The sequence below is a fragment of the Rhinolophus sinicus genome, chromosome 15, assembly GCF_057876585.1.
Source record: "Rhinolophus sinicus isolate RSI-liver-muscle chromosome 15, RSI-T2T, whole genome shotgun sequence".
NCBI lineage: Eukaryota > Metazoa > Chordata > Mammalia > Chiroptera > Rhinolophidae > Rhinolophus > Rhinolophus sinicus.
Genome location: NC_142515.1, coordinates 62755119 through 62778759, shown reverse-complemented (window position 1 = coordinate 62778759; position 23641 = coordinate 62755119). Strand labels below are relative to the sequence as shown.

Sequence of the window (23641 nt, the reverse complement as noted above, 5' to 3'; positions counted from 1 at the left end):
ATCAGGTAGCATTATACCTCCAATTTTGTTCTTGTTTCTCAAGATTGCGGTGGCTGTTCGGGGTCTTTTGTGGTTCCATATAAATTTTAAGATTGTTTGTTCTAGTTCTGAGAGAAATGCCATTGATATTTTGATAGGGATTGTATTGAAGCTATAGATTACATTGTGTCATACAGTCATTTTAATGATGTGAATTCTTCCTCTCCATGAGCACAGTATGTGCTTCAATTAATTTGTGTCTTCTTCAGTTTCTTTCTTCAGTGACTTATAGTTTTCCGAGTACAAGTTTTATCTCTTTGCTTAAATTTATTCCTAGGTTTTTCCTTTGATGCAATTGTAAATGGGATTGCTTTCTTAATTTCTCTTTCTGACAATTCATTATTGGTATATAAAAATGCAACTGATTTCTGGATATTGTTTTTTATTCTGCTACTTTACTAGATTCATTTGTCAGTTCTAATAGTTTTCTGGTGGAATTTTGGGTTTCTGTCTCTATAGTATCATGTCATCTGCAAATAATGACAGTTTTACTTCTTCTTTTTCCATTTGGATATCTTTTATTTCCTTTCCTTGTCTGATTACTGTGGCTAGGACTTCCAGTACTATGTTGACTATAAGTGGTGACAGTGGCCATCCTTGTCTTGATCCTGATGTTTAAGGAGTCATTTTAGTTTTTCCTGCAGTTGAGTATGTTAGCTGTGGGTTTGTTGTATATGGCCTTTATTATGTTGAGGTGTGTTCCCTCTATTCCCACTTTGTTGAGAGTTTTTAACATAGATGGATGCTGGATTTTATCAGGCACTTTTTCTGCATCTATTGATATGATCATATGATTTTTATATTTCATTTTGTTTATGTGCTGTATCATGTTAATTGATTTGTAGATATTAAACCAACCTTGCATCCCAGGAATAAATCCCTCTTGATTATGGTGTATAATTTTTTTAAATATATTGCTGAATTTGGTTTGATAATATTTTGTTGAGGATTTTTGCGTCTATATTAATCAGGAGTATTGGCCTATAATTTTTTGTTTTTTTGGTAATGTCTTTTGTGGTTTTGGAATTAGGGTAATGCTGGCATGATAAAATGAGTTTGGGAGCATTCCTTTCTCTTGAACTTTTTGGAATACTTCAAGAAGGATTGGTTTTAATTTTTCTTTGAATGTCTGGTAAAATTCACCTGTGAAGCCATCCAGTCCAGGACTTTTGTTTGTTGGTAGCTTTTTGATTATTGATTTGATTTCATTAGTAATAATCAGTCTGTTTACATTTTGTGTTTCCAGTTGATTCAGTTTTGGAAAATTGTATGTTTCCAGGAATTTATCCATTTCTTATAGATAGTCCAATTTGTTGGTAACATTTTCTTATAATCACTTGTATTTCTGTGGTGTCCATTGTCACTTCTCCTCTTCTATTTTTGATTTTATTTCTTTGGATCCTCTCTCTTTTTTACTTGATGAGATTGGCTAAAGTTTTATCAATTTTGTTTATCTTTTCAAAGAACCATCTGTTGTTTTCATTGATCTTTTCTTATTTGTTTTTGGACTTTATTTCATTTTTTTCCACTCTGATTTTTATTATTTCCTTTCTTTTACTCACTTTGGGCTTTGTTTGCTGTTCGTTTTCTAGTTCGTTTACATGTAAGGTTTTATTGTTTATTTGATATTTTTCTTGTTTCTTGAGGTAAGCCTGCATTGCTGTGAATTTCCCTCTTAGGACTGTTTTTGCTGTGTCCCACAGGTTTTGAGTCATTGTGTTTTAATTTTCATTTGTCTCAAGGTATCTTTTGATTTCTTCCTTGAGCTTGTTGTTGACCCATTCATTGTTTAGTTGCATGTCATTTAGCCTCCATGTGTTTGTGTGTTTTGAAATATTTTTTCTTGTAATTGATTTCTAGTTTCATGCCATTGTGGTCTGAGAAGACACTTGATATGATTTCACTTTTCTTAAGTTTACTGAGACTTATTTTGTGGCCTATCATGTGGTCTAACCAGAAAACGTTCTCTGTGTACTTGATTGTGTATACTATTGCTTTGGATGAAATGCTCTAAAAATATAATTTCAATCCATCTGTTCTAGTGTGTCATTTAAAGCCTTGTTTCCTTGCTGATTTTGTGTCTGGAAGATCTGTCCATTGGTGTGAACGGGGTGGTTAGGTCCCCTACTATGATTGTATCACTATCATACTCTCCCTTTATGTAAGTCAGTATTTGCTTTATATGTTTCATAGATGCTCGTATGTTGCATGCATTACAAGGGTTATATCCTCTTTTTGTATTGACCCCTTTATCATTATTTAATGTCCCTCTTTGTCTCTTATTATAGCCTTTGTTTTAATGTCTATCGAGAACTCATCCTAGAAAAAGTGCTATATACCTCATTGCTGAATATCACTATGGTCACCTTCGAAGTACTCCCCTTAGGAAGCTATGCACTGATGCCAGCACCTAGTCCACCCTTCAAAGCAATTTTGGAACTCTTTTTCTGGAATGACCATCAGAGCTGTCATTGTCTTACCCTTGATGTCCTGAATGTCATCAAAATACCTTTCTTGCAATATTTCCTTTATCTTCAGGTAAAGAAAGAAGTCACTGGGGCCAGTTCAGGTGAGTAGGGAGGGTGCTCCAATAGTTATTTGTTTACTGGCTAAAAACTCCCTCACAGACAGTGCCTTGTGAGTTGGTGCATTGTCGTGATGCAAGAGCCATGAGTTGGCGAAAGATTCAGGTCGTTTTCATCTAACTTTTTAATGCAGCCTCTTCAGCACTTCCAAATAGTAAACTTGGTTAACTCGTTGTCCAGTTGATACAAATTCATAATGAATAATCCCTCTGATATCAAAAAAGGTTAGCAACATTGTTTTGACTCTTGATTTGGACTGACGGAACTTTTTTGGTGGTAGAAAATTGGCTGACGTCTATTGTGCACTTTGACACTTTGTTTCAGTGTCTATTGGTACACCCATGTTTCATCAGTGGTACTCCTGTGATAGCACTGCCCAAAACATCGTCTTGCCTCTCCAAAAGCTTTTGGCAAATGTTGACTCTTCTTTGCTTTTGTTCATCGGTGAGCTCCTCCAGGACCAGTTTTTTTGTTTTTTTGTTTTTTGTTTTAGATTTTATTGGGGAAGGGGAACAGGACTTTATTGGGGAACAGTGTGTACTTCCAGCACTTTTTTCCAAGTCAAGTTGTTTTCCTTTCAATCTTAGTTGTGGAGGGTGCTGTTCAGCTTCAAGTTGTTGTCCTTTCAGTCTTAGTTGTGGAGGGCGCAGCTCAGCTCCAGGTCCAGTTGCTGTTGCTAGTTGCAGGGGGCGCAGCCCACCATCCCTCGGGGGACTTGAGGAATTGAACTGGCAATCTTGTGGTTGAGAGCCCACTGGCCCATGTGGGAATCCAACCAGCAGCCTTCAGAGTTAGGAGCATGGAGCTCTAACCGCTTGAGCCACCGGGCCGGCCCCCTCCAGGACCAGTTTTGCACACACGTTTCTCATGCCAAGATTTTCAGTTAAGATTTGCCTAGCTGTTTCTCTATCAATGCCTACTTGGTCTGCTATGCTTCTCACAGTCAGCCTATGACTTTGATGCACAATTCGATGAATTTTTGCAATGTTTTCATCAGTTCTGCTCGTTACTGGCCGCCCTGACCTCTCTTCATCAGTGACGCATTCTCTCCCCTCAGAAAAACATTTAATCCATTTGTACACTGCCGTTTTCTTCATGGCGTTATCCCCATAAACTTGGACTAACATGTCCCTGAGTTCACTTCCACTTTTGCCAAGTTTAACAAGAAATTTAATGTTTGTTCATTGTTCTAACTCAAGCTCTGACATTCTTGCAACAGCACACAAAAACACGCAACAATAACGAACGCCACTCAGCAAGACACTGCCACCTGTCGACACAAACACAGCTGTGAGACACTGATATACAAGGTTATGAAACCTTACAGAACTGTTTGTACAGTGCTGCCAATGTAAGCGCACAGTGGCAAGTTCACGAACTTAATTGTCAGACCTCGTAAGTATTACTACCTAACTCAGCTTTATTTTTCATTTCAGTCTCATGAAATATCTTATTCCATCCCTTTACTTTCAGTCTGTGTGTGTCTTTTGATCTGAAGTGGGTCTCTTGTAGACAGCATATGTATGGGTCTTGTTTTCTTATCCTTTCAGCAATGCTGTCTTTTGATTAGAGCTTTTAATCCATTTAAATTTAAAGTGATTATTGGTAGATATATGGTTATTGTTATTTTATTATTCATATTTATGTTCCCCTCCTTCCTCTTAATGTAGTCCCTTCAACATTTCTTGTAATATGGGTTTAGCTTTTTCTTGTCTGGGAAGCTCTTTATCTCTTCTTCAAGTTTAAATAATAGCCTTGCTGGATAGAGTAGTCTTGGTTGTAGGTCCTTGTCTTACATCCCTTTGAATATTTCGTGCCAGTCCCATTTTGCCTGCAAAATTTCTGTTGAGAAATTTCTTAGACCTACAACCAAGACTACTCTATCCAGCAAGGCTATTATTTAAACTTGAAGAAGAGATAAAGAGCTTCCCAGACAAGAATAAGCTGTTTACATCTTATGGGAGATTCCTTGGAATTAACCAGTTGCCTTTGTCTTGTTGCTTTTAGTATTCTCTTTGTCTTTAACTTTTGTCATTTTAATTATGATGTGTCTTGGCGAGAGCCTCTTTGGGTTCATCTTGTTTAGGACTCTGCTCTTCCTGGACTTGTATGTTTGTTTCCTTCACAAGGTAGGGAAGTTTTCAGTCATTACTTTTTCAAATGAGTTCTCAATCCCTTGCTTTCTCTCTTCTTCTGTTACCCCTATGATGTAAAAATTGTTGCTTGATGTTGTCCCAGAGGTCTCTTAGAATATCCTCATTTTAAAAAAGTCTTTTTTTTCTTTTCGTTGTTCCAATTGGGTGTTTTGTGCTACCTTGCCTTCCAAATCTCTGAATCCTATGCTTCATCTAGTCTGCTCGTGATTCCTTCTAGTACGTTCTTCATTTCAGTTATTGTATTCTTCATTTCTCACTGATTCTTTTTTATGGCTTTGTTCATGGCTTTGTCTCCTGACAATTTTATTTTATTATTTTTTTTATTTTTCTAGCTTCTTTATGTGTCATATAATTATTTTATTGTTGAAATCTGGATATTTTGTCTTCTAGAGACTGAGGTAAATAGGAATAGACATGCCTCTTGCTTTGGTAGGTAGGTGTTCAGTGTGAGGAGTTGAGATAATTTAGTTAGGAATTCACCAGAGTTTGGGTCTTGATGTTGCTGTGGTTACTCTCAGTGTGCCACCAGTTTCAAATTCCTGTATTGTTAACTTGTGGTGGGAATGGAAAATGGCATGCCAGAGGGTTTACCTCAGTGTTTACTATGCTCTCTACTTTAGATCTCCCTATTATACCTACACCTCAGAGAAGGTTCCTGTCCATGATCTGGTCCATTGCTTAGCAATAGAGTGCTTCCTAACCTGGTTGAGGGAGGGAGTGGCATTCTCTGTTGCCCCTGTTCAACCTGGTTAAGGGGCATATCCCTGGGATGGTGCTTTCTCAGTTATCCTGCCCTTTCTTCAGGGGTAGGTGGTATGCTGTGGTCTGAGCCCAGATGATTTTCTTCTTTCCCTATCCCCAATGTTAGTGGGTCTTAACCTGTGCTTTGAGGGTATTAGAGTTTGCTGCCCTCTTCTCAACTTCTTATGCTTTTGGTCCTTAGGGGAGATAGGAAAAAGAAACTGGGTGGGGCTTCATGCCTTTCCCGCAGAAGGTGCTGCTCCCCTCTCCAAACTTGCACCATAAAGGAGGATTTCTTTAGTTGCTCACTTTGTCCCCACTGTTTCTCCTGAGCTTCTGATGAAGTCCTTATATGCATTATCTTTTGTTTTTTTTTCTCCTTTTATTCTTTTCATTAATTTATAGAAATATGTCTTTGTCCTATAAATAAGTTAATTTTCAACTGTCTACTTTGTTTCTTGCAATGTTTTATTATTAGTTCTGTAATCATGTACTTTTAGCTTTTATTTTATTATGCCTGTAAACTGAGTTTTCACTTCATTTTTTTGGGGTTTGTCTTATTTTTGTACTATTATTTAAAATAATTAATATTCTTATTACTTCTTTCTATAGATGGTAGATCTACAAGTTAGGTTATGTTCCATTCAGAATGGATTAAAAAATTTTGCACACCATATTGTATTACTCATTTTTACCCCCACATCTCATGTTTTATTTCCATCTTGTTCACTAACATGTATAGCTCTGTATCTGTTTGATTTTGCTCATTGAGCATGAATGAATTCTTCTTGACTCTCATTCCACTTGATTTGCATCTAGTTATCCTTCATTATAAACTATACATTGAGGGCTGGGTTTTGCCTGCATACAATGGCAAGTATGTAGAAGGGTTGGGGAGGAAGGAGCAGAATGCTTGAAAGGGTGTGGTTGAATTGTCATGTGGCGTGTATTGTAGATCAGCTTTCTCAACTTTGACTATACTCTCCTCCTCATGCACCTTCCTGTATGGCCCCAGAAGGAAAACTGAAAATTATATTTCCCAGGTAGCCTCGAAGCTAGTGTAGGTTTGACGAATCGTATGCACTTAGAAAAGACTTAAATGTGTAGAGAAGCACCCATGTTGCTGATATACACTACAGCACAGCAGGCATGGCATTCCTGGTGCTTCATTGTATCTGTGGTGGGACGTTACTCGAGCCAGCAGTTGTGGCTGTGACTTTCTGATTCCTCATGGTTGCTAAGGTAGTGTCATCCAGGAGCCAGTGGTTAGAGCAGTTGTGTCCAACTCCCTTAGATTCCTCATCATGGCAAAGGTAGCACTTTTCTTGGCAGACCATTCTGTTGTGTTATTTTTGGATCATAATGGGGAAGCACCTTCTCTTCAAACCTGCCCAGTGATGTTGTCAGCACCGAGTAGCTAAAAGACATCTCTTTCTGTAATGATTGCCATTATCTATAGCTGAAGCCTGAGCTGCACACCTTGTTGGAATTCTTGGGCCAGGCTACAATAAAAAGAAACCAAATTCAAAATGACATTAACAATAAAGAAATCTATTTTTCCCATAATGGAAGCCCAGAGGTAGGAAGTATTCCAGGTTCAATATCATTAGTTGCTCAGTGCTGTCATCAAGAACATACGTTTTTTATTCCCCCCCTCCCCTCATATTTGCTGTACGCAGCTCATTCCTTTTATGGTCACAATAGGGCTGCTTGTGGCTATCAGGGCCTATGCTTCTGAGCAGGGGACAAAGGTGGGACAGAGGCTCGATTCTCTTGCCCATAAGCCCCAAATAAACTTCCCCTTGCTTCCCATTGACTCAAATCATCTACCTATTGCTGAATTATTATTCACCGGCAAGGGGATTATTGTGAAACGATCACAAATGACTTTAACTAACGATGAGGGTAGACTCAGTGTTGGGGAGTCACCGACTGTGTCCATCGCAGGCTTATACCTTTCCTCTCTGCCTTCTCTCAGCTTCTTTTTCCAGCAAGGCTGGAACACAATGGAAGAAAGCTCTAAGGGTTTTTCTGTCGGGGATCAAAGATGATCAAAATGGCTTCTACTCTTGTGAGAATTATCTCCCCTTTTGCACTTCCTAGTCTTCTTCTCATAGTACGTTCAGAGCTATCTGTGAAATTTTTTTACGATTTCTGTGACACTCTCTCCCAACCAACAATCCCTGACTCCCACCTCTACAAAAAAAAGCTTTCAGGTATAGTAGTGTTCCAAGACCAGAGGAGTTGCCCAGGGCTGTGCAGACCTTTATAAACTTCCATCTCTTTTTTATGTCCATTTCTGCTAAATGGCTTCTTGTATATTTTTTGCTGCTATTAACTTGATTTTAGTTCATATTATTTGGCTTTAGACAGAGATTTTGAGAATGGTTTCACTTGATCATTTTACTTCAAAATTCTGAAATTTTAATATTCTTTTAATATTTACTTCTAGATTTATTACATTTTGGCCAGTGGACATGATGTGTAAAATTTCAGATGTGTGGAATCTAGACTGTCAACATGACCTAAAAGATCATCATTAAAACAAAACAAAACATGATTTCATGTGTGGTATTAAATAGAATGTATTTTCTTCTGTTGTTACTATTTATAAATATAAATATAAATACAAATATATTTCTATTGATTACATCATATAGATCCTCTCTATCCTTGGGAATTTGTGTGTGTGTGTGTGTATGTGTGCATGTGTGTGTGCATATGTACTTAATCTGTTTTACAGTAAGAGGTATGTTAGACTCCCCACATCCTCTCATCTCAGACTCTAGGGGCTTCCAAATACTGGTCTCAGGGAGGGGAAAAGTCTTGCACATGCTTGCCTTGGCATAATTGTCAATACATCCACTCAATTCACATTATAAAACAGAAAACTTTTCATTTTACTGCATCTGTTATATTTATAGCACTTACATTTTCCTCCAAGAACAGTAGGTTTAGTGTAATTTCAAGGTAAATAGTCATAATTTTTCCAAAACAATGATACTTTCTTTCAAAGTAACAGACTCTTCACCTCTGAAAAAGTAAACGTCCATTAATCTTTTAAGTGGCTGTGCCTTTACTTAAAAGGAAACAAAAACAACAAAATCTCCCTGCGCATACATACAAGTAAGTTACAACTATGAATTTTTCTCTTTCTTAGGTATGCAAATTGTTTCTGAAAGGGAGCTAACTCAGTTGGCTCAGGTTCGACCATTAATATTCAGTTTTCATGAGCAGTCAGCCATCAAGAATTGTTTTATAACGCTTCAGAAAAAAGTAGGATATGAAATCATTCAGGAATTTATGGTAAATATTTTGGTCTTAACAAATGTCTATGTGATTTCTTTTTCCACGTCACTACCAGAGGGTTTCTTTTCTTTTTTTTTAGATTGAGTACATTGTTCTTATTTTTAAATATTACATTTTTGAAGTAATAGGTGTACACAGTAAAAAAGTCAAATAGCACGAAAAGTTATAAAATGGATAAAGTCTCCGTCTTTTTCTCCCTTGCCTTCCTAGGCCCCCTTTCCACTATTAAGTTTGTCATATAGACTTCCAGAAAAATTGTTGACATGTACTTTACACACTATGCTACCCTTTATTTCCTTTCAAACAAATTTCCCATGTAAGAAATAATTTCCAAATATATTATCAGCACATGCAGCTCTATCTCATTAAGTGTTGCACAGTAGTTAATTATATGGATAAAGACTTTCTTGTCTTTAAATAGTCCCCAATGATGGATCTTTAGATTAGTATATGCTATTGTGAACAGCAATCACCCCTATTATATGCATGTGCATATGTGTGCATATTCTTCAGAACAAATTCCTAGAAAGATACCCGGTATTTTGTGCTATCAAACTTTTGGATCTTTGCTTATTTCTTAAATGACAAATGGTTTCCCATTGATGATCTAAAAGACATTTGTTTATCTGAGAACAAAAGAATAGCTTTCCATATGTTTTTAAGACTTTCATATTTATTTTCAGTGAACTTTTGTTCCAGGTTTTTTGCCCAATATTCTATTTATTCTTTTTCTTATCAATTAATAACTCTTTATATAATGAAGACATTATCCCTTTTATATGTTATATGTGATAACGTTTTCACTTTGTTGTTTGTGTTACATACTTGTACACACGTGTGCCTGCGTATGTTTACTAAAGAGAAATAGCTAATTTGTAGTGGTCAAGTATGGCAAGCTTTTCTTTTTGAGCTTCAGAGTTTTCTGTGTTTTTTAGGAATTCCCCTTTCACTCTAGGATCATAATAATTCTTTCACGTTTTTTCTAATACTTTGATGATTTTTGTAATGTGTAAGTCTTTGATCTGGCTAGAATTTAACTTGTTTAAGGTATTTGATAGGGACCCCGCATTATATAGCCATCCAGTTGTCTCAAGGTTCTCTGGAAACTTCTCTTCAGTGATGTTAAATGCTACTTTTATCATATACTGAAGTCCTACATACATTTAAACTTATTCTTGGACTTTTTCCATTGATTTGTTTATTCACATACTGGTACCAAACTGTTTTAATTAGCATAGCTTTATATTATTTTTATCATCTGTTAAGACTAGGTTTTCCTCATTTTTCATTTTACAAAATTGTGCTGGTTCTTCCTACGGATTTTTTTTTTCCAAGTTAACTTTAGAATTGGTTTGCAGAAAGATTAAAAAGGTAATCTGATTATATTATCCCACTGCTTAAAACCGTCACTGGCTGCTCATTCCCCATGGCAGGAGTTGCCAACCCTTTTTTAAAGACTTGTGGTGCCAAGTTGGCTACTCAATAGTTACCGAAGAGTATAAAAAGTACAGGCTCTAAAGCTTTCTCCACAAATAAAGTAGGACTAGATACATCTCAATTTCTCTTGTATATGAAACAAGGCCTTCCAGGTAGTTTTACCCTTTGGGCTGGATCATGTGCTCTTGTTACCATACTATTCTCTGCTTCCCGAGAGGATGTATATGCCTCCATGCCCTTATTCCTGTCCTCCTACCTGGAATGGTAGCCATTTACCTCTGCTCTTCTTTCCTTCCACACATGCAGACTTTCATGTGAGTAACTTCTGATGATGCAGGAAGGCCCAGTTCAAATGCTACTTCCTTTCTAGGAGCTTTCCTTCCTGTCTCTTCAAGTACAACCTAGAGCTGTCATCTATAATGGTGTCTCCGTACATTGTTCACGTGTCTGACTCACCAACTGCTCTGGCAACTCCTTTAGGATGAAGCCATTTTCAGGTTTTGATTCATCTTTGTATGCTAATATCTAGAACAGTGCCAAATATATGCTAAATGTTCAGTAAATGTTTGTTGAATTTGCGCTTGGTAAAGAAATTTTTTTGAAAGGAAGAATTCTTTCATTGGTGTCCTAGCTATAATTCCTTCATGGGACAAGGAATAAATTGTGAGACTATTTATATATATTTTTTCATATGTTTATATAATTTTATTGCTGTTATTTTATTATTTTTGTCTATAAAATGATAGCTTTGTGGGTAGGTTCTAAGAAGTGAATATTCTGTATTGACTATTTTTTTAAGGAAAGTTGAAAAATATTGAAGTTCAAGGTAAAAATGATCTCCAAGAATTTAACATTTTTTCACCAAGTAACTTGTTGATTGACATCTGAAATCTGAGATATTTTCTATAGTACTTTTTAAATGGTGTTCTGATTTCTCCACTTACCGTGCAACACATTTAACATAAGTTCATGTCATGTCGTGTTAAGGATCATGAACACTAAACAAAGTCAGATTTATTTTTATTTTTTAAAAATTTTTTGTTATAGTAAATACATGACTTATATTTCTTACCTTTTAAAGAATTTACAATATAAGAATCTGCCTGGTGAGTTCAACTGTGGGACTGAACCATGCAACAGAGACAAAAACAGATATCGAGATATTCTTCCATGTAAGCTAAAAATGATTTTATTTTCCTGTTTGTATTTGGGAAAAGATGAAAAGTGGGTTGTGTGGCTTTTAGTGGTAGGCCTTTTGACCTGTGACCTTCCTGAGGAGCTGTAGCAGTGGGGGGCCTGGGCATATTTTTGGATATGTTAGAACATGGTAAAGGTCAAGTCTTCTATTTCAGGTGTGTCTTCCAGCCACTGTCACAGGTTTATTTGCAGAAGTCCTTCAACCTTGTTCTTATGCTCTGCTACTTCTCAAGCTATGAATCATCTAAAACAAAGTCTAATAGTCCGAGATGTCTGTCACTTTTGGTAGCCCAAGCCCTGACACCTTCCCCTGGCCATTTTGTTTACACACGCAGATACAGTGGGGCTATTGATGTTCTTTGTTCTGGACAATGAAGCGGTCAGTCTACCAGCAGAAGGTTGCCCTCTGAGTGTCTCCAAAGGGCCCTTCACATTACCTCCCTGTGCTGAGTGAAGCTAGTGCCATTTCCCTCCCCACCCAGTTAGTTACTCATAGGATTTATCTGTCCCAGGCCATCCAAAGAGCAGAAACAAAACACAGCACAGTTTTCTTCTTAGGCCAGAAATCTCATTCTAGGCCTTACATTCCTTTCAGAGTCAAAATTTTCCCAAGTTAAAGAACATTTCCCCCCCCTCCAACTTGACCTTCCTCCTTTATTATACCACTTACTTAATGCAACCACCCAACTGTCCAAACCAGAAAACGTTGAGTCATCTACAGTATCCAAAACTAGTCACAAAGCTCTTTTGATTCTCCCTCCTTGGTCCTCTGGAATCCTCTTCCATCTCTCAATTCCCACTGCTGCTTATGAGGACTTAGATTGAGCCTGTTTCATCTCTCAGCTGGCCTGTCTCCACTCCCATCTACTCGCAGCAGCTACTGAAATGATTTTCCTAAATTGCAAATCAGAACATGTTACTCTTTTTTTATTTTTTTTAAAGCCTTTTGCCTCTCTGTCTCTATCATGGTAAAGTTCTTTAGCAAGGCATGAATTTTACCTCTTTAGCCTCAGCTCTCCCACAGAACTTCCTTTGCTTTCTAGAATTCATCACTCTCTTTCTCTTGTCTCCAAACCTTTGAACCTGTGGTTCTTACAAGAACCATCTATCCTCTCTTCTTTGCGGAGGCAATTCCTGCAGTCTTTCAGAGCTAGCTCAGCCAGACCTTTCTTGTTTTCTTCAAAGCTAGATTTGGTATTTCTCTAATAGTCTCTACCATCTTGTGGCTACTCTCCCCAAATTACCAAACTATATTTGAATTATCTATTTATGTTCTTGTTTCTCCCACTAGATGAAAGGTGGTTATAAAAATCAGAGTAGAACATGGTGACAGCCATCATTGAATAAATACCTTCATGTTTAGTTGGTTCGTTTAGTTCTGAAATAACTATGATTATAAAAGCAATAAGTAATTTTTCAAGATAGTTAAAATAATTTATTCTCTCTTCTATAAGGAGAGTGTAAAAAAGTGCATTAATGAATATTTCTAAAATCAGGGTGATGAGCCATTATTAGACTTTTTAAAAGAGAACCATTATTTTAAGAGAGAATGCGAACAACTTGGTTCTACTCCGAGAGATTAGAGGTTCCGATTATATAATTCCTATCCGTACACATCAGGGAGACCGAATGCTAGCAGACCTTTAAAATGAGCCTCTTGGGAGTATAGAAATTCATCTTAGGATATGGGTATATTTAACATTTGATCTGACTTGAACTCTTTATTCTGGTACAAGAGTAACAATTAAGAGATGCAAAGATATGAAAACTAAAGTTAAATGATTAAAACTAAGGAAAATCATGTAAAACTTTTTGACTTTCTCTTAAAAGAAAATCAACCGTTATTTGACCCAGTTCTGGTTTGAAGTCCGCCGATTTATGTACCTCATGCCGCAGTGTAATTTAATTTAAAATTAGCCTACTTAAATGACAACCCTGGAAAGTTTCTTTGATTTCTTCACCACACATTTCTGGAATTAATAGAGGAAGTACCTGAAGAATCACAACAAGGAAGCCAAAGAAATAACTAATTCTCCCTCTTCTTCAAATGCTGAGAACACTAAATGTGGGAATTCCCACATCCTGGGACACTGTAAGTTCAGGCAGTCCTCACTTTGCATGGCTCCCATATGCACAAATTTCAGTTACTGTGTTTAGTTAAATAACACCAGCCCCTCAGCAACATGATTCAGATAGCAGTAATCACCGTATATTAGCTATGAATAATTGCATAAAGTACAAACTTCACCGCTAACTCTTCTGTCCACAAATTACTATATAAATAATAAATGCACGTCTTCATCAGTGATAAACCATGTCACTTCTTTTAAAATATGTCAGCAGTTCATCACTGTGTGCTGGTTATTCAGCTCACGACAGACAGCAAAGTAAGTTCTCATGTCGTTTCCTTATCTTTCAATGATAAACCCATATAACATTTTACTGGATATGGATAATCAAAAGAGTGAATTGACCAACAAAGATGAAATTGAAACAAAAAAAGGAAAAAATGGAAACAAAATTCTAACAGAGCATAGAATTAAAGAAGAAATAGCTGACCAGGGAAATGCTGATGCTCCCACCATTCAAGACACTCCAGATATGAAGCCAGAAGAGCTCATTGAAGGGGAATTCGTTGACATGAATGAGGAAGGTGTTTGTGACAGAAAGCATGAAGGTATCCTAGAGGAAATGGTACTGGCAAAAAAACTTCACATTAAAGAAAATATTGGTGCTACTCCACAACATTGTAAGTGCAAAGGATAAAATAGTGGAATTTTATCCAAACTAGGGAGTGTGATAGTTCACCAAGGCATAGAAAAAATGCTCAGTGTGTATTATGAGTTATGTGACGAAAAGAGGCAAACACTATTCAAACTACTCTTGATAAGTTTTCTTTTTTAACAAAGTAATTGCTCTAATTCTCGATGTTTCCAATGTTTTAAATTCCAGTGTTATAAATATTATTTTTGCTGTTTTTCCACTTCCCTGTACATTTATAACCAAACATTTTTAAGGGTTATGGAACAATCATAATTTCCCCCATTGGTTATTAAGATCTTTAAGTTGTTAAGATTATTAACAACTTCAGCATGCACAGTCAAATTTATGGCCCTGTACTACCACGCAAAGCAAGAATAGACCGCATTATGTAGTCCAGGAATTTTCAAGTGTAACAACATTTCTATAGCACTTTATAATTTAAGAAGCATTTAAAAATGGATAATCTTTATAAAATGCCTCTGAAATATACCAGCCAGGTATTGTTATTCTTGTCTTATGGATGAGGGAATAAGCTCTGAGTTTAAAAGATATTTTAAAGGCTAAAAAAAGGAGTGGAGCCATACCACATGTCAGGTTCTCTGACTCCTGGCCTAGTAAAACTTTTTCCGTTACTTGTCTCTGGGTCAAGATCTACTCAGAACTAACTAATAATGGTAGTGACTTAGATTTCTATTAGTTTTCCACTTGTCAGAGCACATTTAACACATATCAAATGCTATCTACAGTCACATCAGGAGGACAGAGCAGATGATAACATCTGAATTTAAGGATGCAAGTCAACAAGGATAACCTTTCAGTAAACAGTCCTGGACAATTGCATATTCTTATACCACAAAATGAACTCTGACCCTCACCTTCTATAAAAATTAATTCAAAATAGATCATAGGCCTAAATGTAAGATTTAAAACCATAAAATTTCTGAAGAAAACCTAACAGAAAAATTTAGTGTCCTTGGGTTTGGCAAAGTTTTTCTAAATAGGACAGAAAAACCCCAAACTATAAAAGAAAAAAAACAAATTGGACTTTATCAAATTAAAAAAAAAAAAATTTGCTCTTCAAAGCACACTGTTATAAAAATGAAAAACAAGCAATAGACTGAGAGAAAAATACATTCAAAACATTATTTGACAAAGGACTTGCATTTAGAATATATAAAGAATTCCTACAACTTGATAAGAGGACAAAAAACCCAAAAATAAGTTAGCAAAAGACTTGGGCATCACTTCACCAAAGAATGTATACAAGTGACAAATATTGAAAAGATGCTCAACATCATTAATCATTTGGAAAATGTGAGTTAAAACTATAATACTATATCTTTTCCCACCTACTCCAGTGGAAAAGAGTTTAACAGTTCCTTATAAAGTTAACCATATACCTACCATGTGAATCAGCAGTTCTACTCCTATGTATTTACTTAAGAGAATTAGAGTAAGAGTTGGAAGGAGGGTGGTAGAAGAGGAAAAAGGATGTCAAATATACGGTGATGGAAGGAGAACTGACTCTGGGTGGTGAACACACAATGCAATATATAGATTATGTATTATAGAATTGTACACTTGAAACCTATATAATTTTACTAACTAATGTCACCCCAATAAATTCAATATAGATTTAATTTTTTTAAAATGAAACAGAATACTATGTGGAAAACAAGAGAAATAGAAACATATGTCTGTATAAAGACTTGCATATGAATGCCCATATCAGTTTTATTTGCAATAGCCAAAAACTGAAAACAAATCAATGTTCAACGGTAGGTGAATGGATAAACAAATGTGATATGCCTACACAATGGAATTACTACTCAGCAATAAAAATTACCAAACTAATGATACATTATAGACTGAATTTTGTTTCTCCAAAATTCATATGTTATAGTCCTAACCCCCCCAGGACCTCAGAATATTACTGTACTTGGAGATAGCGCCTTTAAAGAAGTAATTAAGTTAAAATGAGGCTATTAGGGTGGACTCTAATTCAACATGACTGGTCTCCTCATAAGAAGAGATTAGGACACTCAAAAGACACAAGGGATGCTAGGGCACCAAGGAAATGTAAGGTCATGTGAGGATGCAGCAAGAATAGATTACAAAGGGGCATGAGAACATTTTGGCAGTGGTGGAGATGTTAAATTATCTTTATTGTAGTGATGGTTTCAGGGGTGTTGATGTGGGACAGTTATACCTCAAGTCCGTTAAATGTTCAGCGTCTTGTAGTTTTTCAATTACATCTTTTACCTCTTTCTTTAAATTTATTCCTAGGTATTTTATTCTTTTTGATGCAATTGTAAATGGGATTGTTTTCTTAATTTCTCTTTCTGATGGTTCGTCACTGGTGTATAAAATTGCAACCGATTTCTGAATATTAATTTTGTATCCTGTTACTTTACTGAATTCATTTATCAGTTCTAATAGTTTTTTGGTGGAATCTTTAGGGTTCTCTATATATAGTGTGTCACCTATAAATAGAGACAATTTCACCTCTTCCTGTCCAATCAGATGACTTATTCGTTTTTCTTGTCTTATTGCTCTGGCTACAACTTCCAGTACTATGTTGAATAATACTGGTGAGAGTGGGCATCCTTGTCCAGTTCCTGATGTCAGAAGAAAAGCTTTCAGTTTTTTTACCATTGAATATGATATTAGCTCAGGGTTTGTCATCTGTGGCCTTTATTATGTTGAGGTGCTTTTCTTCTATACCCATTTTATTGAATGTTTTAATCATAAATGGATGTAGTATCTTGTCAAATGCTTTTTCTACATCTATTGATATGATCATATGATTCTTATCTTTCATTTTGTTAATGTGGTGTATCACATTGATTGATTTACAGATGTTGAATCATCCTTGCATCCTGGAATGAACCTCACTTGATTGTGATATATTGTCCTTTTAATGTATTTTTGTATTTGCTAGTACTATGTATATGATTTTTGCATCTATGTTTATCAGAGATATTTGCCTATAATTTTCTTTTGTTGTTGTTTGTCCTTGCCTGGTTTTGGTATCAGTGTAATGTCGACCTCATAATATGAGTTAGGAATTATTCATTCCTCTTCAATTTTTTGGAAAGAGTTTGAGAAAAAGAGATATTAAATCTTTGAATGTTTGGTAGAATTTATCAATGAAGTCCTCTGGTCTTGGACTTTTATTTTTGGGGAGATTTTTGGTTACTGTTTTAGTTCCTTTACCAGTTTTTCAATTCTTTAGTTTTTCCAGGTTCTCCAATTCTTCGTGGCTCAGTTTAGGAAGGTCATATATTTCTAGGAATTTGTCCATTTCTACTAGGTTCTCAAATTTGGTGGTGTGTAGCCTTTTATAGTATTCTTGTATAAACCTTTGTATTTCTGTGGTAAATGCTGTAACTTCTCTTTCACTTCTGATTTTTTTGAGTGAGTTTCCTCTTTTCTCCTTAGTGAATCTAGCTAGAGGTTTGTCAATTTTGATAATCTTTTCAAAGGACCAGCTCTTCATTAATTTTTTTATTGTATTTTTGTTCTCCATTTCATTTATTTTTACTCTAATTTTTATTATTTCCTTTCTTCAACTTATTTGGGGCTTTGTTTGTTCTTCTTTTTCTAGCTCTTTAGGGAATAATGTTAAATTATTTACTTGGGATCTTTCTTGAGTTATGCCTATAATGCTACAAACTTCCCTCTTACTACCACTTTTGCTGCATCCCCAAAATTTTGGTATGTCATATTTTCATTTGTCTTGATGTATCTTTTGATCTCTTATTGTGTCTTTGATCCAATCGTTGTTCAGTAGTATGCTGTTTAATCTCCACCTATTTATAGGCTTTCTACCTTTCTTCTTGTAGTTAATTTCCAGATTCATACCATTATGCTCAAAAAATATATTTGGTGTGGTTTCAGTCTTTTAAAATTTATTGAGATCAGTTTTGTGTCCCAACATATGGTATTTCCTTGAGATGGTTTTGTGTGCACTTGAGAAGAATGTATATTCTGTCATTTTGGGATGGAAAGTTCTATAAATATCAATTATGTTTATGTGGTCTATTGTGTCAAGTAAGGACAATAGTTCCTTATTGACTTTCTGTTTGGATGATCTATTCATTGCTGTCAATGATGTATTTAGGTCCCCTATAATAATTGTATTTTTGTGAATTTCTCCTTTTAGATGTGATAGCTTTATGTATTTTGGTGCTCCCAAGTTGCGTGTGTATATACATTGATAAATGTTATGTCTTCTTGGTGAACTGTCCCCTTTATTCTTATAATAAAATGTTCATTTTTGTCTCTTATTAGCTTTTATATCTTGAAATCTATTTTGTCTGATCTAAGTATGACTACACCTGATTTTCTCTGGATGTTGTTTGCTTGGAGTATCATCTTCCACCCTTTCACTTTGAACCTATATTTGTCTTTGGAGCTGAGATGGATCTCCTGTAGGCAGCATATAATTGGGTTTTGTTTTTCAATCCACCCCACTACTCTGTGTCTTTTGATTGCTGAGTTCAGTTCATTTCCATTTTGGGTAATTATCAATAGATGAGGATTTACTACAGTTATGTTATCTTTTGTTGTCTTGTTATTCTGTATTACCATTGTTTCTTTTTTCTACACTTATTTATTTTGATGTTCAACATTATTTTATATTAATTTCAGGTGTACAGCATAGTGGTTAGACATTTATATAATTAAAGAAGTGATTCCCCCTGACTAGTCTAGTACCCATCTGGCACTATACTTTGTTATTACCATATTATTGACTATATTCTCTGTGCTTTACTTTAAATCCCCATGACTATTTTGTAAGTACCAATTTGTACTTCTTAATCTCTTCACCTTTTTCACCCTGCTCCAACCCCCTCTCCCTTCTATCACCCCAATAAATCTAGGACCTGTCTGACATCATACATAGTTATTACAATATTATTGACTATATTCCTTGTGTTCTATCCTACATCCTCATGATTACTTTGTAACAGCCAATTTGTACTTCTTAATCCCTTTCAATTTTTCACTCACCCTCAAACCCCTCCCATCTGGCAACCATCAAAATGTTCTCTGTGTCTGTAAGTTTGTTTCTGTTTTGTTCATTTATTTTGTTCTTTAGTTTCCACATATAAGTGAAATCACATTGCATGTCTTTCTCTGTCTGACGTGTTCCACTCAGCACAATGTGTTTGTCTGCTATTTTAGTTACCTTTTTTTTTATGACTCTTCTCTCTGTTTCCTTTTTTTTTTTTTTTTTTTTTTTTTAACATTAGTTGTCTCAGCTGTAGGTTTTTGTTTTGTGGTTACCATTATGTGAAAATGTCTCATACATACAGTAATCCTTTTTTTTCTGATTGCATTTCATCTTCATTCACCTGTGCTAGTTCAGCCCTTTTTCGCCTTTGCTTTTATATTTTTGTTGCCACAAATTATCTCTATTTATGCTGTGCATTTTTTCTAAATTGCAAAAGTTATAGTCTTTTTTTTTAATTATTTTTTTCTTTAACCTTTACATTATAGTTAAGTGTTTAATACCCTATTCTGAAATAAAGTTGTATTTTCCTGCTTCTGTCTGTCATCTTACTCAAAGTTTATATACTTTCGTATTTTTGTTTCAGGTAGAAGAGCTCCTTTAAACATTTCATATAATACAGGTCTTGTGGTAGTAAAATTCCTCAGCCTTTGTCTGTATGTGAAAGTCTTTATTTCTCCTTCATTCCTAAAGGATATCTTTGCTGGATATATTATTCTTGGCTAGTAGTTTATCTCTTTCAATATTCTGAATATTTAATTCCACTCTCTCCTGATTTGTAAGGTTTCTGTTGAAAAATCTAATGATAATCTAATGGGGTTTCCTTTGTAGGTTACAGTCTTCCTCATCCCTGGCTTCCTTGAGAATTCTTTTTTTGTCATTAACTTTTGATAGTTTTAATATAACGTGTGTTGGAAAAGGTCTTTTTGCATTGAGATAATTGGGTGTTCTGTTAGCTTCTTGGATTTGAGGGTACAGCTCTTTCCATAGGTTTAGGAATTTGTCATTGCTCATTTGTTTGAATACGCTCACTGTTCCCTACTCCCTTTCTTCTCCAGGTATACCCATTATCCTTAGGTAACTCTTTGTAATGGAGTCAGATAGATCTCACAGAGGTTTGTTTTGTTTTGTTTTGTTTTGTTTTACTCTTAGTTCTCTCTCTTTTCCCTCCTGGGTCATTTCTAGGTTTCTATCTTTGAGCTCACTACTTCTCTCTTCCATCTGGTTTGCTGTTTCAGATGCTCTCCAATGCATTCCTCATCTCATTTATTGAATTCTTCAGCTCCAAAATTTGCGTTTGGATCTTTTTATAGTTACAGTCTCTTTGGTAAAGTACTCCTTTGTTCATTAATTTTCTTCCAGAGTTCATTGGACTTATTTTCTGAGTTCTCTTATATCTCATTTAGCTTCTTCATAATTGCCATCTTAAATTCTCTTGTCATTTAAGTCACAGTCTTTCACAACTTTAAATTTGATTTCTGGAGACTTCATTTTTTTTCTGTGCTCCCATGTCACCTTGGTTGTTCACGGTATTTGATGGATTGTTTTCTTTGCCTGGGTGTTTGAGGTAGTGACCTCTTTTCTTCTTTACTCTTTTGCTCTCAACAATTCAGCAGGTTGATATGTAAAACACTTTCTTTTGTTTTCCAGTAGATGGTGGTATAGCACAAGTTTTGTTTTCTTCTACCTGCATTATTTGTGCCTCTGGGGTTGAGGTGGAGCTGTGTCACTTTGGTTAAAGGAAATATGTTGTGTATCCTCTAGGATGGTAGATGTCCCTTGTGTGACCAGCTCACCTTGGTTACAGGACATTACCACTGTGGTGGTGGTATGTGGTGTGTGGTGGAGAACCAGTTTTATGAACTCCCAGCACTACCTCCTTTTTACTACTGGTCTCTGGCCTTGCTGTTTTGGGGGACATCTCCATTGCCTCTACTGAGATCTGCCGGGATGAATAGGGCGGGAAGGGGGTGAGTTCATGATTTTGCAGCCCTGATGTACTGTTTAAGCCATCTCAGTTTTCTCTACCTTTCTCTGAGTGGATTGATATTGCTAGGGAACTTAGCTCAAACTCCCACAACTCTTCCAGCAGTGGTCATGGGCACTGCACCCGTGTCTGGTGCTTCTCAGTTTTCTTTACTAGTCTCTGTCAGGATGGGTGAGGCTATGGAGGCAAGTTTGGACCTTGGCTCTGCCCCCCTTCCAGCAATGGCTGTCAGATTTGTTGTATTGTGTTAAGCTTCCCAGCCACCTCTACTGGAGGTCTGCTGCAATGTGGAGAAGGGAAGGGAGATGCCTTTTCTTGGGGAACCACTGCTTCTGCTCATTCGTAAGCTCCAGTCTCCAGTGTGAGCATTGCAGACCCATTCCTCCCTCCACCGTGGCCTCTCACTGGAGCTGCCATGGGCATGGAACTGCATCTGCAGCAGCTGTCCCTGTCCTTCTTCCTGTCCTGCCGCCCCTGCTCTTTCAAATCTGCTCACCTTCAGATATTCTGATAGGTGGATCTTTCAGGCATTTTTGTGTGTCAAGCAGGGTATCTCTTGCTGAGTTGTAGTTGTCTGACTTGTAATTTTAAGCCACTATTGAGCTTGCAGTTTCTCCAGACTTGTAGGAGAGTGTTGTTCACTTGCTCCCTCAGAGGTCTTCTCCTTTGCTGCGTTGAGTTGCAGACTAGTGGGTACCTCCCTAATCTTGTACCACATCTAACAGAAATCTCTCAAAGTGTCTGAATACTGATGGCATCCTTCTCTGTTTAGTAGAAACTGATTTAAAACAAAAACAACAACAAAACTTCCCTAGTTGTATATTTCTTAGGTCATGTTGATAGGTTTTAGGGAGGGAAGATTTCAAATCATGGACTCAAATAACACTTTTAAAAAGAAACTCCTATGTCATCTCCTCTGTTGGTCAAAGAGGTAAATGGATTTGCCTGTTTGAAATGCTTCCATGAAGTCTGGGTGTATTGCATCTCCCACTTTTCCTTTATCTGCCAGATGTTTCTGTTTTTGTAATAGATGATTCAACACGTGTTCCTCTTGGAGAAAACAAGGACTACATTAATGCTAGTTATATTAGAATAACCAATGCTGGAGAAGAGTATTTTTACATCGCTACCCAAGGACCACTGCCAGGTACCACAGATGACTTTTGGCAAATGGTTTTGGAAAATAACTCTAATGTTATTGTCATGATAACCAGAGAGATAGAAGATAGAATTGTCAAATGCCATCATTACTGGCCCATTTCTATGAAGAAGCCTTTGGAATTGAAAAACTGTTGTATCATCCTGGAGAACTACCAGATACTTCAGTATTTCATCATTCGAATATTTCAAGTTGTGAGGAAGTCTGTAAGTTTTTTAAAAATCGGTATCAGATATATATATATATATTTCATTATATAAGCACATGTGTCAGGATAAGAAGTTAGGAGTAGGATGGGATATAGACTGGGGATACTTTTTAAATAACTTATTTTTACTTCTCTCTAGAAGTAAAACCAGAAACTAAGACACCACCATTTCTCCTTGTGCTTTACCAAACTCTGGCTAGAGAGATGAAAACATTGAAAAGGGGAGGCGGGACGGGGAGAGGGAGTATTGGAAGTTGCCTAATCCTGGGATGTACTTTGGCCGTTTCTGCCAAGTGTGACAGGTGTGTATTGAGTCTGTAAGGTGTGCTAATCATGGTGCCAGGCGCTGCCTCTACCTACTAAGTAGTGGGCAGTTTGGCATGCTCACTAACACTTCCAATTACTGCTCGGTGGTAACATTGAGATTGTATGGGGCTTTTGGTGGCTCAGAAAGGAAATATTAGCTTTACTTGGGGTTTGAGGGAAGGTTTACTGGAGGAAGTGACATTTGGATTGAGAATTACCCAAATGAGAAAGGTGGAAAGATGAAATAGATGACTGAGATACAAAATAGCATGGAGTATGTATAAAGAAATGGAAGTAGTTAAGTGTTTCTGGAACAAAACTTCAGTGCCAGGGAGTAATGAGAGATAAGATAAAGCTATAGAAGGCAAGCAAGGACAAGCCAGAACATGAAATATCGTGGATTTCAGCTAAGGAGCCAAACTTTATTATGAAGATAATTGGGAGACATTGAAGACTTCTAGTAAGAAGGTGTCATGATCATCTAGGACAAGGCAAGGAAGTGGAGGAAACATTTAAGGAAGCGATGAGGGCTTCCAAGAGTTTGCTGTGGGGTGGGGCACCTGAGTGCAAATGAAAAGTTGAAGAGATAGAAGAGTAGGAAGGGATGGGGAAAGATAGACCTAAGGAATGTTAGGAGGGTCAGCGCCCCGAGAGGGAAGCAGGGGGCCCAGAATAATAACACTGGTTGACACCGCTGCAGAGCTCGCTGGCTTTGTGCTAGGTGCTGTACACCTGGG

General features: G+C 36.5%; 1 protein-coding gene across 1 annotated transcript in view; it reads left to right on the top strand.

The window, feature by feature from the left end:
* The window catches only part of PTPN20 (protein tyrosine phosphatase non-receptor type 20), a 48693-nt gene that overhangs the window by 5189 nt on the left and 19863 nt on the right, over positions 1 to 23641 (top strand). The window contains exons 3-5 of the mRNA XM_019718076.3: positions 8682 to 8827; positions 11349 to 11439; positions 22262 to 22596. Coding sequence (XP_019573635.1) covers positions 8682 to 8827; positions 11349 to 11439; positions 22262 to 22596 — 572 coding nt within the window. The remainder of the gene's footprint in view (positions 1 to 8681; positions 8828 to 11348; positions 11440 to 22261; positions 22597 to 23641) is intronic.